The sequence below is a fragment of the Ceratotherium simum genome, chromosome 33 (assembly GCF_057802395.1).
Source record: "Ceratotherium simum simum isolate JZ-2026a chromosome 33, ASM5780239v1, whole genome shotgun sequence".
Taxonomy (NCBI): domain Eukaryota; kingdom Metazoa; phylum Chordata; class Mammalia; order Perissodactyla; family Rhinocerotidae; genus Ceratotherium; species Ceratotherium simum.
In genome coordinates, this window is record NC_141932.1 from 13,297,922 (window position 1) to 13,322,353 (window position 24,432).

General features: G+C 61.3%; 1 protein-coding gene across 1 annotated transcript; it reads left to right on the forward strand.

The window, feature by feature from the left end:
* Positions 1-1,317: 1,317 nt before the first annotated feature.
* LMTK3 (lemur tail kinase 3) lies at positions 1,318-20,646 on the forward strand. Its single transcript, XM_087421432.1, has 15 exons — positions 1,318-1,449; positions 2,351-2,484; positions 2,747-2,897; positions 3,395-3,471; positions 3,942-4,060; positions 7,217-7,304; positions 7,671-7,819; positions 8,334-8,418; positions 8,495-8,616; positions 8,777-8,926; positions 9,544-12,026; positions 14,592-15,007; positions 16,385-16,520; positions 16,722-16,859; positions 20,136-20,646. The coding sequence occupies exons 1-15, from the start codon at positions 1,374-1,376 to the stop codon at positions 20,150-20,152; spliced, it is 4,341 nt and encodes a 1,446-aa protein (XP_087277558.1). The 5' UTR covers positions 1,318-1,373; the 3' UTR covers positions 20,153-20,646.
* Positions 20,647-24,432: the final 3,786 nt, after the last annotated feature.

A 24,432-nucleotide genomic window follows, 5' to 3' on the forward strand; every position in this document is an offset into this window, starting at 1 on the left:
CTCTGTACGGATAATGTGTGACTGTGTATATTTGTATGTGATATGCATCTGTAGGTATCAGTGTGATGTATGTGTGTATTTTGTATGTATTTGTGTAGCTTGGTATGCCTGTGTGGTTCTTTGAATGTGTTGTGTGTCTGTATCCATATACGAGTTGTGCCTGTCCGTGTGTATCTGTATGTGATGCGTGTCTGTGTCTATTTATGTGAGTGAAATGTGTCTGTGTGAGAGATGTGTGTATCTTTTATGTACCTGTGTGTGTTTGTGTGTTTGTCTATGTGATGTGCATGTCTCTCCACGTATCTGCTGTGTGTCTGTGTATATTTGTGCATGTGATACATGTGTCTATGTCAGTGTATGTCGTGTGTGTCTACGTGCAAATGATGTCTGTGACTATTGGTGTAATGTGTGTGTCTGTGTGGATCTGTGTGTGTCATGCTTGTGTCTGTGGGTGTTCTTTGTTGCCCATTTGTGGAATGTCTGAGTTCGTGACTGTGTGCCTCGGTGTGTCACTGCGGTGCCCGCGTGGATCTTTGCCTGTGGTGTGCGTGTCTGTGGATTTGGGGCTTTACTTTGTGGCGTGTGTGGGTCTTTGTGATGCTTTGCGTGGTTCCTGCGTGGCCGGGTGCATCTGTGCCAGGGGCCGGCCTGCCTGTGCGTTCCCAGTGCAGCCCGTCGTCCCTGCGTCTTTGTGTGTGACGTGTACGTGTCCCCGTCTGCCGATGGCTGTCCACCTTTGTATGTGATGTGCTTGTCTCTGAGGGTCTCTGCGATGGGTACCAGCCGTGTGTGGGCTGCGTGTGCCTGCCTCACATCTGCATCTTGTCGTGGAGCACACGTGTCCATGCCGGTGGCATGTCACAGCAGTATCCGGGCCAGGCACTCTGGGCCCTGCACCCCCCCAAGGGTCTGCTGGTCCCTGTCTGTCCCACCCCCTCCCCTCCCTCCTGGCAGCCAATGCTACTGGGGAGCCAGTTGCCATGACGACGCTCCATCCTCCCTCCATCCTCCCTCCTCCTACCCTTCCTCTGACAGGCTCTCCGCTCCCCCAATCCCGGCTGCGCTCGGGGGCGGGGCCCTCGTTCTCCCCCCCCATCTTACCCTCTCCCCCCCCACCCCAGCAACCCCGGTTCCCCAGCTCCTCTCCTCTGTCCGCCTCTCCATCCCTTCATCTGTCTGTCCCTTCAAAGAGGGGGAGGGGGGTACCTGAGCCAGCAAGCAGCCCCTCCCTCCCCCTGTCCTGCGTCTCCTGCCCCTCTCCTGGGCCGGGAGGAGGCCAGGGTCGTGCGGGTCCCCATGGCTGGGGGCTGAGGGCCCGCCCCCCCCTCCTCCCCAGCCGCCACCACCTCCACCTCCCCTCCATCCTCGACAAGATGCCTGCCCCCGGCGCCCTCATCCTCCTCGCGGCCGTCTCCGCCTCCGGCTGCCTGGCGTCCCCGGCCCACCCCGGTGAGTCTGTCCGGCCATCCGGCTGTCCAGCGGCCCCCACCCCCACCCCGGCCTGCCCGGGGGTCTGTCTGCGGGGCTCCGGCTGCATCACCTGTCTGCGCGTCTTCCTGCAACCGAGCCAGGGCCTGAGGAGCCGCGGGGACGGTGCCTCTGTCAGCAGGGCCTGTGGGAGGAAGGCTGGGGGCTGGGTGGGGAGGGGGTCCGTTTGGGCAACATGTGTGTGTGCACACGCATGTGTCTGTGCAGGTGTGTGCAGGGAGCCGGGGAAGGACAGGGCCTCTGGGAGGATTGGGGGCAGAGGGGAGGAATACTATTTCTAAGGGGGACACAGCATAGGAGGCTGTCTCTAGCTTTGGGGGAGACCCAGAGCTTGCGGAGTTGCCTTCTCAGGGGCTTGGGCTGGGGTCGGAGGACGTGTGTGTGCTCCAAACGTCCCTAAAAGAGACAGGCCTCACCCCCCCCTAGCTAGGGGGTTCCTGCATGGGGCAAGAATCTTCTCCCAGCCTGCAGCTGGCGGCTCGTCCTCTTCCCCAAATAGGGGGTAATGAGGCTGTCGGTGGGAGCGTATTTTAAATTCTGAGAGCTCCAGGCTCCACTATAACTCCTCCTTCCCTCAATCCTCACTGGAATTCATCCAAGCCTGGGGTGAGGTGATGGGATGTTGGGGGGGGGATCCCAGCTTGGAGCGAGAGGAGGGACCCCCACCCCCAACCCAGCCACCTGAGAAGGCCCCAAACTGCAACTCCCACAATGCCCTGGGCCATCCGGCTCCTCTGCCAAGGGGCCCCTTGTTGCAGAGCATCATGGGAGTTGTAGTCAAGGCTGGCCAGGACGGGAAGGGCATGGAGTCTGGGAGCCAGGGGCTTGAAGCCGGGACCCCAGCCCAGCCCTGTGCCCACAGATGGATTCGCCCTGGGCCGGGCCCCTCTGGCTCCTCCCTACGCCGTGGTCCTCATTTCCTGCTCCGGCCTGCTGGCCTTCATCTTCCTCCTCCTCACCTGTCTGTGCTGCAAACGTGGTGATGTTGGCTTCAAGGTGAGGTGCATGAAGGGATTCCAGGTGGGGAGGAAGATTCCAGCGAGACATTTTCCCCAACCGGAGTGGTTGGTGGGGGAGGGGGCAGTAAGCCCCAGAGCACCTTTGGGCCTGAAGTTATGGCAAGATCCAGAGTCTTGGGATGGAAATTGGGCTGGGATTGGGGGACAGTTATGAGAAAGACGGGGAGACGTACTGACTAGAAGGACGGTGACGTGTCTCAGCCCTGTGTTCTCCCACCCCTCACCCCTCCCGGCCCCAGGAGTTTGAGAACCCTGAAGGGGAGGATTGCTCCGGGGAGTACACTCCCCCGGCCGAGGAGACCTCCTCCTCACAGTCACTGCCTGATGTCTACATTCTCCCACTGGCCGAGGTCTCCCTGCCGATGCCTGCCCCGCAGCCTTCACACTCAGGTACTTCCCAGCACCCTGACGAGGACCCCATGGTGCCACGGGACGTGGTGGAAGGCCCTGAGAGTCTTCCCAGGATGCTGAGGCCCCGGGCAGCCCAGGGGAAATGCAGAGATGGGGGCCGTGGAATCTTGGAAGCAGCCTGTAGGGAATCACAGATAATTTTGGTGGAAGCCATTGCTCAATCCAAAACCAGCTGTGGGGATTCTAGTGGGGTAGTCCATGGTGAGGTCAGCCTAGACCTCAGTCTCAGAGACAGCCAATGGCAGGCCAACGTCACGTCATAGGATCTTGGGAGGCCAAAGGGAAGGACTGACTGGATGCTGTAGCCTTGTGGGCAGCCAATGAGAAGGCTGCAATCCCATCATGGAATGTTGGGGGCAGCCAATGAAAGGAGATTGTGTCTGCTTTGACCCCAGTCCCCACTGAGTTGGGGGGTGTCGAGGGCATTTGGGAGGGGAGATAGAAAGGCTCAGGGGCCTCCCTCTTTTCCCCCCCAGACATGACCACCCCCCTGGGCCTTAGCCGCCAGCACCTCAGCTACCTACAAGAGATTGGGAGTGGCTGGTTTGGGAAGGTGAGTGGGGCTGGGGGTGGGAGGCAGGGGGTCCATACAGTTGGGGCTGTGCTCCTGTCCTGTGTCCATCCCCCTGCTCTCACCACTTCTCATCTATCCCCCGCCTCCTCCCCCTGCCCCCTGAGCCCACCCTTCCCCTCACCTCTGTCCACCTCTCACTCGCTCCCACCCACCCCACCCCCCAACATCTGTCGGTCAGCGCCTCCCTCCTCACTCCATTGACCACTCCGCCTCGCCACCCGGCTCTCCACGCGTCAGTCTGTCCATCCTTCCATCCGTCCCTACGTCCATCGGACTCTGGGCCCGTGAGTCTCTCAGCCCGTGTCTGGTGGGGGACGAGGGTGGTGGGATAGGAAGGGAGATGCTGCAAAGGAGGGGAGGTTGGGAGCCGTGTGGTGGGGTGCAGGTGGTCCCAGGGGACGGGGCTGGGGAAAATTGCAAGCGCTGACTCCCAGCTCCCCCTTGACCAGGTGATCCTGGGAGAGATTTTCTCCGACTACACACCAGCCCAGGTGGTGGTGAAGGAGCTCCGAGCCAGCGCGGGGCCCCTGGAGCAGCGCAAGTTCATCTCAGAAGCACAGCCATACAGGTATGGGGACTTCTCGATGGACGTGGGCCCTGGAGGCCCAGATATCCGAGTTTGCGACTCATGGAGGTAATGTTTGGGAGTGGAAGAAGTGTAGTAGGGGGTCACACCTGGGTTTCAACCTGGATCTACCTCTTCCTGGCTGTGCCACTCAGTCAAGAGAATTTCCCTCTCTGAGCCTTGGGTTCTTCCTTGGGACAGAGCCAGGGATATGAAGTGAGAGGCAGTATGATGAAGGCGAGGGGAGAGCACTGAAGCTGAGCTATGTGCTGAGCTGTGCCTCTCTCCACTCTGAACCTCAGTATCTTCTTCGGGAAAGTGAGTGCGGGAAGCTGAGAGGATGTGACATTACCCTGTGTTAAGCACTGGGTACATCGTGGTGGTCCCCTTCCTCAGGGCCTGCTTGTGAGGAGGGTAGCATCAGAATCACAGACCAGGGCCCTGAGTAGGCACCCAAAATGGCCACTGAGGAGCTCTGTCCTTTCGCCCCCCGCCCCTGCTGGACTGGGAGGTCTGGGAAGGCAGGACTCTGTCCCTCCTCTACTCGGTCTCCTCTCCACTCTCAGGGCTTCTAGACAAGGACTAGATAAACATTCGCTGGATAAGTGCCTTGTGAGGGAGTGAGTGCCCTGTTATGGGAAGGGTGTGTATACAGAGACTCCTTATCAGACGGCTGTAAAGTGGGGTTTACCCCAGAGACACAGATGTTGGAATTTATCACTCTCTTGCTCTAAAACTTCCCATAGCTCCCTGTTGCCCACAGGACAAAGTCCCACTCCTCCCTACAGCCCACAGCCCCTGCACTGCCTGACCCTGTTCCCTTCCTGCCACTGGCCCCCTCGCCCCAGTCATCCCTCACTGACATTCCCACATATCGGCCTCTTTCCTGCCTCAGGGGCTTTGTCCTTGCTGTTCCCTCTGTCTAAAATATGAGTCTAGGGCCACCCAGCCCCAGCTTTGGATGGTGGGCTCCCTTCCCCTCCTCAGATCTCAGCTCAGAAAGGATTTCCCTGCCCACCCCCACCCCCCCACCTAAACGGGGGCCTGGGATGCTCCATCACATCAGCTCGTGTGTTTTCTTCATAGACCCGTGCTGGCAACCATTAGCCACATACGGCTGTTTAAATTTGTTAATAAAATGAAATCAAATTAAAAATTTATTCCCTTGGCTACACTTGCCACATTTCAAGGGCTCAGTAGCCACCTAGTGCAGTGGCTCCTATGTTAGCTTGGATTTAGAACATTTCCACCTTCACAGCAAGTTCTATTGGAGGGGGCAGGGCTACGGTGGCAGCTCTGGGTCCATCTTGTCGCCCGAGCACAAGTGCCATCAGCCCTCGGTAGACGTGTGCTGAGTGAGCCAGAGACCTGAGATCGAATCCCATCTCTGCTGCCGTTACCAGCTGTGTGACCTTGGGCAAGTCGCTTCACCTCTCTGAGCCTCCATTTCCCCGAGATCATATGGGAAACATCATCCTGCCTAGCAGGGTTGTTGGGAGGATTTGATGACAGAAGTGGCCGGCCTTGGCTCAGAATAGTGGACGTGCAATGAACCAAGCTTCCTTCTGTATCTTCCATCCTAAATGTCCCACATTGGGAGCTCAAGCCGTTTTTGAAGGCCTAGCACATGTGGGGTGCTTTATGAACGCTCTGTATCACGATTCTTCCACCAAGCAGGAGCAGGAGGCACTATTCTGCCAGGTGGAGAAGGCTGGAATGCAGGAGGTGGACGGCTGGGCCTGGGCACTGGCCCCTCAGCCCCCAAGTAGCCTCTGCCTCCCGCCAGACCCAATGGGAAAATAACTTCCTGCACCCCTACCCCGAGCCAGGCTCTGGGCTGCAAGTCCGGAATGTTCTAGTCTTCCCACAGACCGCAGGCCGTGAATCAGGGTAAAATCCATTCCACACATTTTTATTGAGCACCTACTCGTCTAGGCACTGGGGACACGGCCATGTGAACAGAAAACCCCAAACCCTTGTCTCGGTAGAGCTCACCGCCTAGTAGAGGAGATGCACAGTAGGTAAATACATGAAGAAAGAAATTTTAAAAAGAAAATATCAGAGACTAAGTGCCATGAAGAAATAAGACAGGGGAGCTTTGCACAGGATCATGGAGGATGAGGGGGTTGGTCATGCAAAGCATTGTGGGAAGCGTGTTCCAGGCAGAGGGAACAGTACGTGCAAAGGCGGTGAGGCGGGAAAATGCAGTTAAAATGCAGGGTGACGTGAAAGTCAAACCATATGTGAAAATAAAATCAACAGTAACAGCGAGGAGCTTTCACTGTGTGCCAGCTCCTCTCTGATCTTATTAAATTCCTCTCCACAACCATATGAGGGAGTAATTATTACTGTCCCCATTCTAGAGGTGAGGAAAACTGAGGCGGGGCGAGGTGGAAGTGACTTCCACACCTGGGAAAGGTGGAGACAGGATCTGAACCCCTGAGCCTGACTCTTACCCACAGAGTGAGGATAAAGGAGGGGTACCCGCCCCAGTGTTGGGGACAGAGATGTTTCTTGGGGAAATGATGTTGATGCTGAGGCCTGAGGATGAGGAGGGCTTTGTGAAGGGACGGTGTTCTCCACAGAGAGAACTGTAAGGGCAGAGGCCTGGCAGTGTGTTAAGCAGGCACCTGTGTGTTTGGGGAGATGCACCTGGGGGTGAGAAGGGATGCTGGGGAAGGTAGCGGGGCACCCAGAGGGGCAGGAAAGACCGAGGACTGAGCTGGGCTTCGTCCTGGGGTGCTGGGGAGCCATGGAGGGCTGTGAGCAGCTTAGCGGCAGGTCACAACAGACTGAAAGAGAGAGACTGGAGGCAGGGAGGCCAGGAGGAGGCTGAGAAGAGAGTCCAGGAGGTGAGAAGGAGGCTTAAGCTGGGGTTGTGGGAAGGAGAGGGGATGGGGAAGCTTCAGGAGGCAGGAAGGAAGGCTGTGGGGGGCTGGTGAGGAGGAAGGAGGGGCACAGAGGTGCCTGGGGTCTGGCCCGGGAACTGGGGGACAGTGGGGCAGTCCTGGATGGGGCCCCAGGGAAGGAGGGTGTGTGACGGGGGAGATCCTGACATGAGGAAACTAAGACCAAAGCGGTTGAAGCTAGTTTGGTTTTGCTGGGAGGTTGGGGTGGGACAGGGGCTGTCTCCTGACCAGCCACCTCCCCCCACCCTAGGAGCCTGCAGCACCCCAACGTCCTCCAGTGTCTGGGCGTCTGTGTGGAGACACTGCCCTTTCTGCTCATTATGGAGTTCTGTCAACTGGTGAGGGTCTGGGGGGGGGGCGCTGGGCGGGGTGGGGGCTGGGGGAAGCCTAGGGTCCTAGGAATGTTTGGCAATAACATCATCATCGCGGCGACACCTGTGTGACATGTGCTAACAGTTCTCGAGCGCTCGCTGTAGATAAGCGCTCACTCCACAGGTGGCGCGCACCCAACTAGCGAGAGAGATGGGTTCTGTTAGGACCCCCTCCAAGCGGCAGGGGAAACTGAGGCTCAGAGCGACTGCCCACTGAGTACAGAGGCCGCCCCCATCCTTGCCTTGGATTGGCTGGGTGTGTGGGCGCTGGGAGGGGGTGGTGGTGCTGACCCCTCCCTGCCCTCCCTCCCTCCCTCCCTCCTTCCCTCCCAGGGGGACCTGAAACGTTACCTCCGGGCCCAGCGGCCCCCCGAGGGCCTGTCCCCTGAGCTGCCCCCTCGAGACCTGCGGACACTGCAGAGGATGGGCCTGGAGATCGCCCGCGGTCTGGCGCACCTCCACTCCCACAACTACGTGCACAGGTGGCGACGCCGGAGCCATGGGGAGGAGGAAGGGGGACTGCTTAGGGGAAGGAGGCGAGGCCACAGGGGAGGGGCTCGAGGGGGGGCAGGAGGGGTCACGGAGGAGAGGGAGGAGTCGGGAGAGGGGAGGAGTCGGGAGAGGGGAGGTGTCAGTGAAGGGGAGGAGTCAGGAGAGGGAGGAGTCAGGGAGGAGACTAGTCAGGGAGGGGACTAGTCAGGGAGGGGAAGAGTCAGGAGGCGGGTCACACAAGAGAGGGATGAGTCGGGAGGGAAGGAGGGGTCAAGAGGGGAGGGGGAGGAGTCAGGAAAGGGGAGGAGTCAGGGAGGGGAGGCGGGGTCACAGAGGAGAGGGAGGAGTCAAGAGAGGAGGAGGCGTGGGGAGGCGGAGGACTCAGGGTAGGAAAGGAGGAGTGAGGCAAAGGAGAGGCGAAGGGGAGGAGTGTGGGTGCGGGCGGAGTCTGGCGTGGGGGGCAGGCTGCCCCCCTCTCACGTCGCCCCCCTCGCCCCACCCCAGCGACCTGGCCCTGCGCAACTGCCTGCTGACCTCCGACCTCACCGTGCGCATCGGAGACTATGGGCTCTCCCACAGCAACTACAAGGTGGGGGCTGCCCTCCATCCGGGCGGGGGCGGAGGGGGTGCCCCGACCCGCCTGACCCTGCCCGGCCCACCCCCAGGAGGACTACTACCTGACCCCTGAGCGCCTGTGGATCCCGCTGCGCTGGGCGGCGCCCGAGCTCCTCGGGGAGGTGCACGGGAGCTTCCTGGTGGTGGACCAGAGCCGCGAGAGCAACATCTGGTGAGGGCCGGCCGGGGGCCCGGGGGTCGGGGGACCGGGGGTGGGGACGGGGGAGGGGGGGCGCAAGATTCCACGGATGGGGACACTGAGGCCCGGAGGGGAGGCCCTCAGCGGGTCAGGGAGGGGGCTCTGACCTCTCTCTGGCCTCTGCTCCCCACAGGTCCCTGGGGGTGACCCTGTGGGAGCTGTTTGAGTTTGGGGCACAGCCCTACCGCCACCTGTCAGACGAGGAGGTCCTCGCCTTCGTCGTCCGCCAGCAGCACGTCAAGCTGGCACGGCCTAGGCTCAAGCTGCCCTATGCGGACTACTGGTGAGGGCGGGGCCTGAGGCGGACCCCTGACCTTCCACGCCGCCCCCGCCAGCATGGTCCCAAAACCCCCTCCTTTCACACACCAGCCACAGTCTCACTCACCACTCGCTGCACCCCTAGACTGGAGTGGGCATGTCCCCACCCCTCTGCCAGCATCTGCCACTTGGAGGGGGAAACTGAGGCATGGAGTGGCAGAGCTGGTATTTGAACCGCAATGTCTCCAACCCTACAAGACCCTTGCTTGTCCCTGATTCCAGAACTCACAGCCCAAACAAGAGTAACCCCTTAGCCATCATTTTCTCACAGTGGCCTCGCTGTCCCCTCTTCCTCTGAGTCTCTGTCCCCCTCTCTCTGGGTCTCTGTCCCCCTCTCTCTGGATCCCTATCCCCCTCTCTGGGTCTCCTTCCCCCCCTCTCTGGGTCTCTGTCGCCCTCTCTCTGGATCCCTGTCGCCCTCTCTCTGGGTCTCTGTCTCCCTCTCTGGATCCCTGTCCCCCTCTCTCTGGGTCCCTGTCTCCCTCTCCCTGGTCCCTGTCCCCCTCTCTCTGGGTCTCTGCTTGCCCCCAGTGCCCCCCCGGGACTCTGTCCTGCTCACTCTGGCCTCCCCCTCTCCCCCAGGTACGATATCCTGCAGTCCTGCTGGCGGCCACCTGCCCAGCGCCCCTCAGCCTCTGACCTCCAGCTGCAGCTCACCTACCTGCTCTCTGAGCGGCCCCCACGGCCCCCGCCGCCGCCGCCCCCACCCCGGGACGGTCCCTTCCCCTGGCCCTGGCCCCCGCAGCACAGCGCGCCCCGCCCGGGGACCCTCTCCTCGCCATTCCCCCTTCTGGATGGCTTCCCTGGGGCTGACCCCGATGATGTGCTCACGGTCACCGAGAGCAGCCGTGGCCTCAACCTTGAGTGCCTGTGGGAGAAGGCGCGGCGCGGGGCCGGCAGGGGTGGGGGGGCGCCTCCCTGGCAGCCGGCATCCGCGCCCCCGGCCCCCCATGCCAACCCCTCGAACCCCTTCTATGAGGCGCTGTCCACGCCGAGTGTGCTGCCGGTCATCAGCGCTCGCAGCCCCTCGGTGAGCAGCGAGTACTACATCCGCCTCGAGGAGCACGGCTCCCCACCCGAGCCCCTCTTCCCCAATGACTGGGACCCCCTGGACCCAGGCGTGCCTGCCCCCCAGGCCCCCCAGGCCCCCTCCGAGGTCCCCCAGCTGGTGTCCGAGACCTGGGCCTCCCCCCTCTTCCCTGCGCCCCGGCCCTTCCCGGCCCAGTCTTCAGCATCAGGCAGCTTCCTCCTGAGTGGCTGGGACCCCGAGGGCCGGGGCGCGGGGGAGACCCTGGCAGGAGACCCTGCCGAGGTGCTGGGGGAGCGGGGGGCCGGCCCCTGGGCGGAAGAGGAAGAGGAGGAGGAGGAGGGCAGCTCCCCCGGGGAGACCAGCAGCCTTGGGGGTGGCCCCAGCCGCCGGGGACCCCTACCCTGTCCCCTGTGCAGCCGCGAAGGGGCCTGCTCCTGCCTGCCCCTGGAGCGGGGGGACGCCGTCGCTGGCTGGGGGGGCCACCCTGCTCTTGGCTGCCCCCATCCCCCCGAGGACGACTCCTCCCTGCGGGCAGAGCGGGGCTCCCTGGCCGATCTGCCCCTGGCCCCCCCCACCTCGGCCCCCCCCGAGTTTCTGGACCCCCTCATGGGGGCGGCGGCACCCCAGTACCCCGGGCGGGGGCCACCTCCCGCTCCCCCCCCCCCGCCGCCACCTCCCCGGGCCCCCTTGGACCCGGCCGCGTCCCCCGACCCCCCCTCGGCCGTGGCCAGTCCCGGCTCAGGCCTGTCGTCGCCGGGCCCCAAGCCGGGAGACAGCGGCTACGAGACCGAGACCCCTTTTTCCCCCGAGGGAGCCTTCCCAGGCGGGGGGGCAGCCGAGGAGGAAGGGGTCCCTCGACCGCGGGCTCCCCCCGAGCCCCCCGACCCGGGAGCGCCCCGGCCACCGCCAGACCCGGGCCCCCCGGGGACCCGGGAGAAGCCAACCTTCGTAGTTCAAGTGAGCACCGAGCAGCTGCTGATGTCCCTGCGGGAGGACGTGACAAGGAACCTCCTGGGCGAGAAGGGGGCACCCCACCGCGAGACGGGGCCCCGGAAGGCAGGGAGAGGACCCGGGAACAGAGAGAAAGCCCCGGGCCCGAGCAGGGACCCCACGGTCCCGGGCAGCGGGAAGAAAGCCTCCAGCCCGAACGAGGACCTGAACCTCCCTGTGAACGGGGTGACAGTGTTGGAGAACGGGGGACAGAGAGCCCCGGGCATCGAGGAGAAGGTGGCGGAGAATGGGGGCCCGGGGTCCCCAGAGAGAGAAGAGCAAGTGCCGGAGAAAGTGGTGGCGAATGGGGAGTTGACACCCCCAAGGAGGGCGGAGAAAGTGCTGGTGAATGGGGAGCTGACACCCCCAAAGATCGAGGAGAAGGTGTCAGAGAATGGGGGCCCGAGACTCCCCAGGAACACGGAGAGGCTGCCAGAGACTGGGCCTTGGAGAGCCCCAGGGCCCTGGGAGAAGACGCCCGAGAGTGGGGGTCCAGCCCCCACGATCGGGGAGCCAGCCCCAGAGACCTCGCTGGAGAGAGCCCCCGCGCCCGGCGCAGTGGCCTTGTCCCGGAACGGCGGGGAGACAGCCCCTGGCCCCACTGGCCCAGCCCCCAGGAGCGGGGTGCTGGAAGCCGGGACGGAGAGGAGAGCCCCCGAGACTGGGGGGGCACCGAGAGCCCCCGGGGCTGGGAGGCTGGACCTCGGGAGTGGGGGCCGAGCCCCAGTGGGCATGGGGATGGCCCCCGCCGGCGGCCTCGGAAGCGGCGTGGACGCAAAGGCCGGATGGGTAGACAGCACGAGGCCCCAGCCGCTGCCTCCACCGCCGGCGGAAGCACAGCAGAGGAGGCCGGAGCCAGCGCCCCAGAGAGCCAGGCCGGAGGCGGCCCCCGAGGGAGAGCCCGGGGCCCCAGACAGCAGGCCCGGCGGAGACACGGCACCCAGCGGAGACGCGGACCCCCCCAAGCCCGAGAGGAAGGGCCCCGAGATGCCACGGCTCTTCTTGGACTTGGGACCCCCTCAGGGGAACAGCGAGCAGATCAAAGGTGAGGAGGCTGCTGGGGGCACGGGGGCGCGGTTGGGGGCCCAGGCCTGGCTCCTTCCAAGATACGTGGAGAATCCCGGGCACCTGGGGGGCACACAGGTCAGGCTGGCGGTGACGAGCGCAGACCCTGGAGACATACTGCCCGGGCTCAAATTCTGGCTCTGCCGCTCCCTAGCTCTGTGACCTTGGACAAACGACCTTACTTCTCTGTGCCTCAGTTTCCCCATCTGCCGAATATGAATGACAAGGATAGCACCCACCCAATAGGGTTGTTGTGAGGGTAAATGAATTAGGCCTTCCAAAGCCTTTAGCCCAGGGCCTGGCACTTGTAAGCACCTGCTTTTATTATTGCAATTCACCTAGACCAGGGGTCTCAAACCCAGATGCCCACGGGGGCCGGACAGTACTGGGGAATGAATGAAGTAGGCTGGGAAAGGTGGGGTGGGAGCCGGGGAGAAAACACAGCCACTTCACAGCTCCATTCAGGAATGCCCACTTGGTGGTGCCAAATCTGCCGCTTTTCCCTTTTAAACCAGAGTTCTGGGTGTTTTAGTGGTTGAAACCAATTCAGATGAAGCCTGTCTGTGGGCTGGGCTGCCAGCCTGTCGTCTGTGGATTAAACTTTCCCACAAGCTGGGGCATCTGTCCCGTGTGCCAGGCCTCCTGTGTGCCAGGCCCTGAGCTGTCCAAGGCGGGGACCCAGGGAGCTTCAGACCCTGCCCGGCCCCCTGACCTGAAAGCCGGAGAAATGCCTTTCCTGGAAACTGAGTGTTGGTAGGAACACAGGAAGTGAGAAGGAACACAGAGAGGGGATGATTTAAGAGAAGATAAATGGAGAGTAAAGATAAACAGCCCTGTTTAGATGTGGGCACAGGGACTGTGGTTCCACCGAATCACCCGGAGGCCTGGTTTCCTTAAATTCTGGTATGAAAGTTATAAATGACCGGGCCCTGTTTTATATTGGCAACCTCACAGCCATACTTGAGGGAAGAGTTATCATCTCCATTTACCAAAGGAGCGTGTGGCTCAGGAGAGAAAGGTCAGGAAGGGGGCTGGGCGCAGAACTTTCTTTCCTCAAAGCCCATGGTATTAAAACACTACCACTTCCTCGGGGTTGCTGTGGGGAGTTGGCAACCAGCTGTGTCAGGAAAGACTCCGGGCAGCATGAAAATCTCAGGGGATGAGCAGTTAAGATGCCCCAGAGTGTCTACCGTGGAGGGGGGTCAGGGTTGCTGAGTGAGAAGAGTCTGGGAATAGCCTGCCAGGGAACTCCTACTCATCCTTCAAAGCCCCACTCATATCTCCCCTTCCCTGGGAAGCCTTTCTGATTTCTAAAGTCTGTCACCCTGTCCTTCTTCTGGGTACCCACAGCCCCTGATAGTTTCCTCTATACAGTCTCCCCACCCTGAGATGGGCAGTCAGGGAAGGTTTCAATGAGGAGGTGACTTTTGAGCAGATGTGAAGGAAGTAAGCCAGGTGGACATGTGAGGGAAAGGTGTTTCAGGTAGAGGCCACTGAGATGGGCACTAACTTGGCCTGTTCAGGGAATAGCACAAGGCCAGAGAAGCTGGAGTGGAGTGAATGAGGGCAGGGGAAAGACCCAGTCCACGTCCATCTTTCTCCCTGCCCCACCCTGGCTCTCCTCTTGTGCCCACCATCGCCCCCCACAGGCCCTGGCACACAGTTCACTTATGCACTAATGGAGGAATGAGTGGCCCCTGTCCATTTACCAGTGAGGAAACAGAGGCTCAGACAGGTGGATCTGCTTGCCAGGGACACACAGCAAGCGAGCAGGGTAGGCTTGGGATTCGAGGCCAGGTTTTCTCCTCCAGGGACCTGAAGTCCTTCCCTCCCAGCAGCCTTCAATCAGGGAGTCTTAGGGCAGGGAAAGTGCACCCCAGCTTCATCTGGCGATCCAGGGCCAGAGAGGAAGGTACCTGGGTCAACATCACACAGCAGGGAACATTCACTTATTAATCCCACAAATATTGACTGAGTACCTCTGTGTGCTTGGCGGTCTGACTCAGTCTCTGTTCTGTGGCAAGGCAAACATTAATAACACAAATATAGTTACATACCGAGATAATCTGCTGGGAAGGAGAGGAGGTTGGTGCTGGGAGGTGCAGAGCGGGTGGCCTGGCCTGACCTCCTGGGAGATCTCAGAAAGCTTTGGAAGCCCAGACAGAGCTGGAGGGTGAACAGGACTTGAGTTGGAAAAGGAAGTTCCATGCAGAGGGAACAGCCCATGCAAAGGCTCAGAGGCGGGACGAATGGGGAGGTGGCCCCTGTGGCTGGATGGAGGTCAAGCCAGAATCAGGTGGGGACAGAGCCTGGAGAGGTCAGCCAGGCCCAGGGCACTTGAGCCTGGTGGGCACTGGGGAGCCACGGGGAGGGATAAGCACTGGAGTAGGGGGAAGATCTCTCCCACTCTGGTGGAGAAAGGCCCACAAGGGGGGAAACTGAGGCCCAGAGCGTGGGCTGAGATGACCTGCGGACACGCAGCGGGGCGGGAGGGCGTGCCTCAGTTTCCCCAGGAGCAGGGGCTCACCGGGTCTCTCCCTCGCAGCCAAGCTCTCGCGGCTCTCGCTGGCGCTGCCTCCGCTCACGCTCACGCCGTTCCCGGGGCCGGGCCCGCGGCGGCCCCCGTGGGAGGGCGCGGACGCCGGGGCGGCTGGCGGGGAGGCCGGCGGGGCGGGGGCGCCGGGGCCGGCGGAGGAGGACGGGGAGGACGAGGACGAGGACGAGGAGGAGGACGAGGAGGCGGCGGCGGCGGGCGCGGCGGCGGGGCCGCGGGGCCCCGGGAGGGCGCGGGCAGCCCCGGTGCCCGTCGTGGTGAGCAGCGCCGACGCGGACGCGGCCCGCCCGCTGCGGGGGCTGCTCAAGTCTCCGCGCGGGGCCGACGAGCCCGAGGACAGCGAGCTGGAGAGGAAGCGCAAGATGGTCTCCTTCCACGGGGACGTGACCGTCTACCTCTTCGACCAGGTGCGCGGTCGCGGGGGCGCAGTCCCGGGGGCGGGGCCTGCGGGGAGGGCGGGGCCTGCGGGGAGGGCAGGGGCTGGGAAGAGACGGGGCGGGGCCAGGAGGAGGGGATGAGGCCTTGGTATAGGGGCGGGGCCTGCAGGGGGCGTGGCTTGAGATGGGGTGGGGCCAGGGGAGGGGATGACGCCTTGGTGTAGGGGCGGGGCCTGTGGGGGCGGGGCCTGCGGGGAGGGCGGTGCCAGGAGGACGGGATGAGGCCTTGGTGTGAGGGCGGGGCCTGGGGGTGGGGCTGGGCCTGGAGAGTGGGTCGAGCCCAGAGTTGGGGTGGGGCTTGGAGTGAGGGTGGGGCAAGGCCTGTGATGGGAGAGGGTGCTGGAGGGCGAGGGAGAGGCCTGGAGGGAGAACGGACCTAGAAGGAAAGAGATAACTGGGAGTCAGGGCGGAGCCCGGAGAGGCTAGGGAGACAGGGTTGAGAGGATTGGGGCGTGGCCTGGATGGTGGGGGCAGAGCCCAGTGCAGTTTGGGGCGGGGTGTGTCGCGGATGCTTTAGTGGTGGTAGATGGAGACTAAGGGGCCGGTTCAGGATGGAGCGGATCTTACCCATAGGGGGAGGCCGTGGAGAGGCTGCAGGAAGAGTTTAAGAGATGCGGCTTGTAGTGGAGTGGGTTCGGGGATGGACAGAGCTAATGAACTGGGGCGGGGCTTAGAGGGAGGTGCTGAGGGTTGTGTTAAGAGTAACTGGGTCTGGGAGGATAGTGTTGAAGAGAAAAAGGGGGGGTGGGGTGGTTCTTGTGGACTGGGGCCGTGCCTAGATGAGCCTGGGGCGGGGCCTACCGGGATAGAGTCCCGAGATGAGTGAGAACAGGGTCCTGAGCTGGGGCCTGGGGCCTTGGAGGTCTGGAGCCGGGACACTTCAGAGGACGGGGCTTAGGGGCTCGGGAGGTGCGCAGGATGGGGTAGGGGTTTGGAGGACCATAGGAGCAGGTAGTTCTGGGGCCCAAACTTGGACGCCCGCGGCCAAGATCTCGGAGATAGGTAGGGGTCATGGAGACGGGGCGGGACTTAGGGAGACAGTATTGGCTTAGGGGCTCCGGTGGAGGCAGCGCGTTAAGGAGCAAGGAGAGTATTCCTACGGTGGGATACTTAGGTGTGAGCGGGGCTTGGCAGCCGGGGGAGATGGAGGGGGAAGCCTCGGGCCGGGGTGGGATTAAGGCTGGCCTGAGGCTTCGAAGTCGGGTTAGGCTGACTCTCCAGAGAGTGCGATTGTAAATTGGGATGCCTGAAGCCTCAGAGATGTCAGCGGGTTTTGTGGCTTGCTGGGATGCAGTGGGTGGGATGTGACGGTTAGCCCCCTCTCGCCTCCCTAATCTGCCTTCGCAGGAGACGCCAACCAACGAGCTGAGCGTCCAGGGCCCCCCCGAGGGGGACACGGAGCCGTCAACGCCTCCAGCGCCCCCGACGCCTCCCCACCCCACCACCCCCGGAGATGGGTTTCCCAGCAACGACAGCGGCTTTGGTGAGGGGCGGGGCCGGGCCTGGAGGCGGGGCAACATTTGGGGCGGGGCATGGGGGCGGGGGCAAGAGGTGGGGCGGGACCTGGGGCGGGGCGATGGTGCGGGAGGGCGGGGCCTGGTGAGGGGGCGGAGTCAGAGGGCGGAGCTGAAGTTGGGGGTCTGACCTCATCCTCTCACATTGCTTTCCCACCCCCCACCGCTAGGAGGCAGTTTCGAGTGGGCGGAGGATTTCCCCCTCCTCCCCCCGCCAGGCCCCCCGCTGTGCTGCTCCCGCTTCTCCGTCTCGCCTGCGCTGGAGACCCCGGGGCCCCCCGCCCGGGCCCCCGACGCGCGGCCCGCAGGTACCGTGCTTCAGACCCTCTGCCCGTTTCTCCCTGTCCCCATCTGTCTCTACTTTCTTGTCCTCATCTCTGAATTTCGCTGCCTCTGCTAAGTCTCTTCCTTTCTCTCAGTCTACACTCCTATGCTCACCAGTGAGACCCCACCCAACTCTGGAACCGGCTAAGACAGGCGGTGTCCGTCAGATGGGCTTGGGCAGTCACACCCCTCCCCGAACCTCAGTCTCTCCTTCTGTAAGGATCCCCACCGGGTCTGGCCCATCTTGCCGCATCTCTGGGCTCAGACTCCTGCCTGGCGCTTGCCAGATCCCGATCCCACCTCTGTTTGGGGGCACATGTTGATCAGAGGCAGACAGGGACAGAGAGGAAACCTGCATGCTCAAAGCTGGGTAGTATGAACCAGAGGAGAGAGAGCATGGCCTAGGAGTCCCAGAGGAGTAACAACAATGGTACCACCACTACTGCTACGAATAACAAGCACTCCTATAGAGCCTACAATGTGCTTGCCACATCTTAACCCATTTAATCCTTGCTGCCATCCCGTGGGCTGGATTCTAGTCTCATCCCCATTTTACAAAACAGAAAACTGACGCAGGAGAGGAATGAGGAGCCGGGATTCAAACCTGGCTGCCTGGCCTCTGGGTTGGTGCCCTCTCCAGTAGTCAGCATTGGCCAGATCCCTTTCTTGTGGCATTTCTCATATGCCATGTCACCAATCCTCACCACCACTGTGAGGGAGGGTCACGTCACCTGTAGTTTCTGACTGTCCCGAAGCTAAGGCCACCGTGGCAGAGAGGAGGGCACAGCCACGTCTTACCCGGCGGGACTGGGGCTGGATTTGGGCTCTCTGCTGCCCCCTGCTGCCGCCCCAGAGAACACCCCTGCATGCAGGGCTTGCACTGGGCTGGGCAGGTGCAGGTGTTCCCGGAGGACACAGCTGAGAATCTAGAAGGCGTAACTGGACCTTTTCAGGGAGGGTGCCATTCCTGCTCCCCCAAATCACGCCCGAGTCTGGGTGTTGGCCCTGCCACTTCTCGGCTGTGTGACCTAGGGCAAGTCACTTGCCCTCTCTGTGCGTCAGTTCCCTCATCTGTAGAATGGGGATAATAACAGGATCTAACTCATAAAATTGTTGACGAGTTAAATGGCTTCATCTGCCCCACGCTCGCAGCCCAGAGCCTAGTCTCTAGCAGTGGTCTCTAACGGGTAGCTGTTACTGCACTTAGTTAATTTTTATTTATTTATTTTTTTCCCCCAAAGCCCCAGTAGATAGTTGTATGTCATAGCTGCACATCCTTCTAGTTGCTGTATGTGGGACGCGGCCTCAGCATGGCCGGAGAAGCGGTGCGTTGGTGCGCACCCAGGATCCGAACCCAGGCCGCCAGCAGCGGAGCGCGCGCACTTAACCGCTAAGCCACCGGGCGGCCCCACTGCGCTTAGTTAAGTGGCTGCTAATTGAGCAGCGGCTGTGTGCAGGGGGATTCAGTGCCGAGCAAGATCAGTGAGGCCCACCCCACCCGCAGACATGACCCCACAGTCCCACAGTCAATGGAAAACTGCAGACTGGGGGTTGCTGAGAAAGCAGACGCCCGAAGAAAGGGCTTTGTCTCTGAGGTGGAAGCGCCATTTGTCCAGGGCCCTGAAGGCTTGGTTGTCGTTAACTAGGTGAAGGGGAAGAGGACAGAGGGCTAGCAGATGGAACAGCTTGTGGGAAGAGCCCGAGGCAGGAGAGAGCTTGGCCGGTTCCCGGAACAGAAGGGAGGCGGGTGTCTGGGGGTACTTAGTGGGGCAGAGGGAGGGTGGAGGGGGTGAGGCGAGAGGGGGCAGAGCTGACCATGTCGGGCTTGAGGGGGTGCCGAGGGGCAGGGACTTTATCCTGGGGGCACTGGGGAGCTATGGAAGGGCTGTGAGCTGGGGAAGGGCAGGTCAGCTCTGGGTGTAGAAAGACCCCTCGGGGCCACGTGGGGACTGATGGAGGCAGGGAGGCTGAGGAGGAGGCCAGGGCCAGAATCCAGGACGGAGAGTCCAGGCAGAGTCAAGGGCAGGAGGGACGGGCCTGAGGGCTGGCTCTCTGCTTGACTGCATCCTCAAGTTTCACCCCAAATGTCACTTCCTCCCTGAGGTCTTCTCTGAGGCCCCTGTGAGGACAGGGTGGGTGGGTTCCAGGGCATGGGGACACCGGCCAAGTGGTGAGTCAGGGGTGAGGCTGGCCGGCAGGCGAAGATGACTTCACCTTTAGTCACTAGGAGAGAAGAGAGGGAGGGCCCAGTTGTGCGGAACCCCAAATCCCTTCCCTCAGTGGGCAGATGTTCCCGCTGCTGCTGGGCTGGAAAGCTGCAGAGCCTGTTCCCGAGACCGTGGCGGGGGGCCCAGGTGGGGCCCCTTTCTTTCTCAGACCCTGTGCTCAGCGTGGCTCTGCCCACTTGGCCAGGTCCCCGGGTGTCCCAGTGTCTCCCACTCCTTTGAAAAGGAGACAAGCATCACGCTTCCCATTGGAAGAGACGGTGACCGAGGCTGAGGGACAGGGGTGAGGGCCGTGACCCGACCCAGGCTGCTCGGGTCAGAAGTGTGGCATGGAGAATGAGGGCACCCATGTCTGGCCCTCGGTGAGAACCTCCACCCACAGACCTGGGTTTTCTGGATCTGTGCAGTGGGTGGGAGCTTCCTCACCAGGTTTGGTGGGGGCCCACGGGGAGAGATTTTTCCATGGGGGGAAGGGCGCTTTGTGCCAGGCCCTGTGCCAGACGCTGGGGATGCAGCAGTGACAAATACAGTCCGGTCCTCCTGATCTTACCATCTAGAGGGACAAGCAGACAGGAAGCTGTGGACAATGACTGGGATTATCTCGAGGAGAAACGTGAAGAAAAATAACCATGGGGCAATGAGATAGAATGACTGGTGGGGGGAGCGGGGAAGGGGGAAGACTGTGTGACTGAGAATGGCCGGGAAGGCCTCTGAGGAGGGGACATTGCTGCAGGGACCTGACTTACATGGATGGGCTAAGGAAAGGGTGGTCCAGGCAATGGGATTGGCAAGTGCAAAGGCCCTGGGACAGGAATGTGTTTGGAGCACAGGAGGAACAGTGAGGAGGCATGCACTGTGGGTGGAGTGGAGTGAGTGAGGGGGAGAGGGGTAGGTGACGACCGAAAAGGGATGGAGCAGATAGTGTGGGGCCTTGTGGGCCACGGTGAGGGTTTTATTTTGACTCCAAGTGAGCCAGACGCCATGAGCCTGTCCGCCCGGTAATTCGGTTTCTCTCTCCACTGCCTCCATCCTCAGGCCCCGTGGAGAACTGACTCCCCGAAGACCTGAACCCCCTGCACCCCCAGAAGAGGAGATGAGAGTAGAATCCTCTGTGGACGATGGAGCCACTGCCGCCACCACAGATGCCGCCTCCGGGGAGGCCCCTGAGGCTGGGCCCTCCCCCTCCCCCACCATGTGCCAAACGGGAGGCCCTGGCCCCCCGCCCCCCAGCCCCCCGGACGGCTCCCCCGACCCCCTCGATCCCCTCGGTGCCAAATGAGGCAGGAAGCCCCTCGCCCCTCCCTGGAGAGCCGCCTTTCTTGGAACTGAACTGAACTCTTTCGGGCCTGGAGCCCCTCGGCACAGCAGAGGCCCCTCCTCACCCACTCCCGGCCCCAGAAGGGCTGCAGGCTTCGGGGACCTGGACCCCCCATCTCGCGTCTCCCCTTCCCCGCCCCAGCCTGGCCCCTGGAGGGGCCTCTGGTTCAAACCTTCGCGTGGCATTTTCACATTATTTAAAAAAGACAAAAACGACTTTTTGGAGGAACGCGGGGCCTGTGTGTGTTTTGGGGGCGAAGAGGGGAGGATGCAGGGAGCGGGTGCTGCCCAGGAGACGCCGCCATCCTCACGGCCCCGTTTGAAGGATGGGAAGGTCGAGGCTCAGACAGGCGGAAACGCATGCGCAGTGGCGAGGCCCCGGCTGCTTCGCTTGTCTGGATCCCCGCTCTGTGTCTGCTGTTGGCATCGCCGACTTCGCCTGCGGCCTCAACTTACGACGAGGAGCCGGCGATGGCTGGGGAAGGTGGCGGGTTATGGTCAGAGCTGTGTTTCCACCGGGGGCCTGTGGTGGTGGCCAGAAGCTGCCCCAGGGCCGGCGCTGGTGAAGGGGCTGCTCAGAAGCGACCCGCCAGCGCCCATGCTGGGGCACGGCCACATCCCACACACCTCAGGACGGCACTGCCTGTCCCTCGAAGGTCAGGGTCCATCTCCTGCCCACAGCGGCTGTGCCTCAGTTGACCTGTTTCTCCCTGTGAGCACCCCTATCCCTGACATCCTCGTGTCTTGCCTTCCCCTCTAACCGCGTCTCTCCACTCACATTTCTCTCCGGTTTTCTCCGTTTAGCTTCCCGCCTCCCCGGCCCCGGTCCTCGTCTCCACCTGTCCTGGTGTTCTCCCATCTCTCCGTCCCTGTCTCTCAGCCTCCTTCTTCCGGTCTGATTCTATTTCTATGAGTTTCTCTCTGTCTCTACTTTTTTCTCCTTGTCTGTGTCTCCCGGTCGCCTTCCTGTCTCTGTTATGTCTTTCTGCCTTGTGTTTTTCTCTTGGTTTCTTTTTCTCAGTTTCTCCCGGGCTCTTGATGGATGCTGCCTCCATCTGTTTTTTTTCCTCTGACTGGGTCTGTCTTTGTATCTTTGATCTCTTGGCTTCGACCTGTCCTCCGTCACCTTGGTACCAGATTCATTTGCATATTTGAGGGATGCAGTTTGGATGAGAGAGGAGGGAAGGGGTCAGGAGTGGGTACCCAGCTGGGATGCTGTGGCCTCCTGGCGTAGGAATTCAGGTGATGAGGGCATTAGGGTCACATGCAAGGCTGGGGGAGGGAGAGAGGGAGAGGGAGAGGATTAGGGTTTTGTTTCTTGCCACTACCACCACTGCTGGTAGATCTGGGGGTGCTCAGACTGTTCTTGGGACATGCCTGCCTAGGGTGGGTGCTGCATGGAACCACTCCAGAGAGGGAGGTGAGGGCCCGGCCTCCTGGGTCCAAGGGAGGAGGGACTGGAGCCCAGATTCCCGGGTCTGAGGGAGGAGGGGCCGGAGCCCAGATTCCAGGGTCTGAGGGAGGAGGGGCTGGGGCCTGGACTCCCGGGTCCGGGGGAGGAGGGGTGTGTTAGTTCACTAGGATTGCCTTAACAAAATACTACAAATTGGGCGGCTTAAACTACAGACATTTATTGTCCCACAGTTCTGGAGGCTAGATGTTCAAGATCAAGGTGTCGGCAGGGTTGGTTCCTTCTGAGGCTGTGAGGGAGAATCTGTTCCCTGCCCCTCTCCTGGCTTCTTGAGGTTTGCTGGCCATCTTTAGTGTTCCTTGGCGTGTAGAAGCATCCCCAATCTCTGCCTTCATCTTCACATGGCGTTCTGCCCGTGTGTGTGTGTCTCTGTGTCCGAAATATCCCTTTGTATAAGGACACCAGTCCTACTGGATTGGGGCCCACATTAATGACCTCATTTTAACTAATTATATCTGCAATGATCCTGTTTTCAAATAAGATCACATTCTGAGGTACTGGGGGTTAGGACTTCAACATATGGATTTTGGGGGGACACAATTGAACCTGTAACAAGGGGGTTGGGAATTTGGGGTCCTGGGAGACAAGGGAGCTGAAAGCCAGAATTCTCAGTCCTTGGGGAGGAGATGGATTGGGGGCAAAACTGAAGGACAGTTTTGAGGTGCTGGTGTCTGTTTGAATATTCCCCAGGCATCTCCAGCTTAACTTGGCCAAACTAGAACCAGTGATTTTTCCCCCATAAATGCCCTCTTCCACCATCTCAGTAAATGGCATTGCCATTCACCAGTTGCTCAAGCCGGAACCCCAGAGTTGACCCAGCCCTCAGCAAGTCCTGCTGGCTCCTCTTCCCAAACGACTCACGTGGGTCCACTTCTCTCCACCTCTCCAGCCACAGCTTCCTGCGCTGGATGACTGCACAGCCTCCTGACTCACCTCCCTGCTACCGCTCCTGCTCAGCTCCCAATCGTTCTCCTGCAGCCACCAGAGGGCCCTCCTACAGCCTCAACCCAAATGCATCTCTCTCCTGCTTCACGCCCTTCGATGGCTTCCCATCAGCTAAGAATACGGCTACCCAGGCCCCACATGATCAGGCCCATGTGTCCCTTTCATTTCCTGTCACTCTCCCCCTCCATCTCCAGTCTACAGGCACACAGCCCTGCTGTCAGTTACTCCAACACACCATGCCTTTTCCTGCCTCTGCACATGCTGTTCCCTCTGCCTGGAATGCTCTTCCAGGGCATCTCCACTGAGCCAGGTACTTTCCCACTAGCAGGCACTCAGTACCTATGGGTACATTCCATGGAGGAGAGCAGAATAGGGTGAGATAGTGGTGGGCCCCTCTATTTACCCAGAGACCTCATTTTCTATGACCTTCTTGGGTCAATGACTCCATTTCCCTTGAACCTCTGGGAGGAGTTGCGAACTCCACTTCCCATCAGCCCCTGGGGGTTGAAGTGGTCAGGGCTTCTTATCCCAACCAGCACAAAGGTAGGGGACGAGCCTCAGGTAAACCCGACAGTGCATCTTGAGAAACTACAACTCCCAGGAGACGTCGAGAGCAGCTCTCCCGTCAGTGGGGCGGCCAGGGCCGCAGAGCTCACTGGGAATTGTAGTCCGACAGTCTTGTCATCGCTGAGGATGGCCGTGCTATTACAGCGCTATGGGGTCTTCACGCCGGCGGATGCGTGTGGCCAACGGCGGGGCCAGGACCAAGGCTGGAGATTCAGGACAATTCCCACCCCACCCGGGGCACTCAACAACTGGAGGCCTGACCCCTCGAGGAAGCAGTGTAAGGGCGGAGCTGCAACCCCGGCCCGGCCTGACAGGCTTCCTTTCAGCCGGGTCTCAGCCCCAGGGCCAGCCTGGAGTTGTGGTTTCTCGTACTCAGTCTCCTCAGCTGCAGATCCGGGCGTAGGCAAGTGACATGGAGTCTCCCCACCTGCGACCCCAGGATCCGCGCGCCTTTGTTCTTTGGGGACACCATGCATGCCCCAAGCTGGAGGGCAGAGGGGGACAGGCCCAGACCTGGGGCTCAGGGGCACCCCCCCCAAGACGTCACCCTCAAAGAAGGCAGTCCTTACACTTCGGAGGCCGTCAGATTGCCGGGAAAGCAGATGTCACAAAAATGCAAGTTCTCAGCACTAAAACACCCAGCAGGCCCGCCCTCTCGGCCCCGAACTCCTGCCTGGCCGAGCTCCAGGGATACCGTATCAGCAGGGCCTAGGCACTGGCAGCACCCATCCTCCGGGCCTTCCTTCTTTTCCCTGGCTTCGTCCTTCCCGCGCCCTCCCAGAGTAGGTCACCTTCCCAGCTCTTCCGGCTTTCTCGTTTTCCCTCAGAGCACCAGCGCGGCTCACAGCCCCATCAGACACCACTGCTGCCCCTAAGAGACCACAAGCCCGTGAGAGCAAAGGTAGGACGAGCACCTGCCTGGCTCCTAGCTGTCAGGTACCGTCTCAGATGAACGCAGGACCTCACCCAGGAACCTCTGCATACCTGCGATCTAAACGCTGTGCAATTCTAACTCAACACCAACTTGGCCAC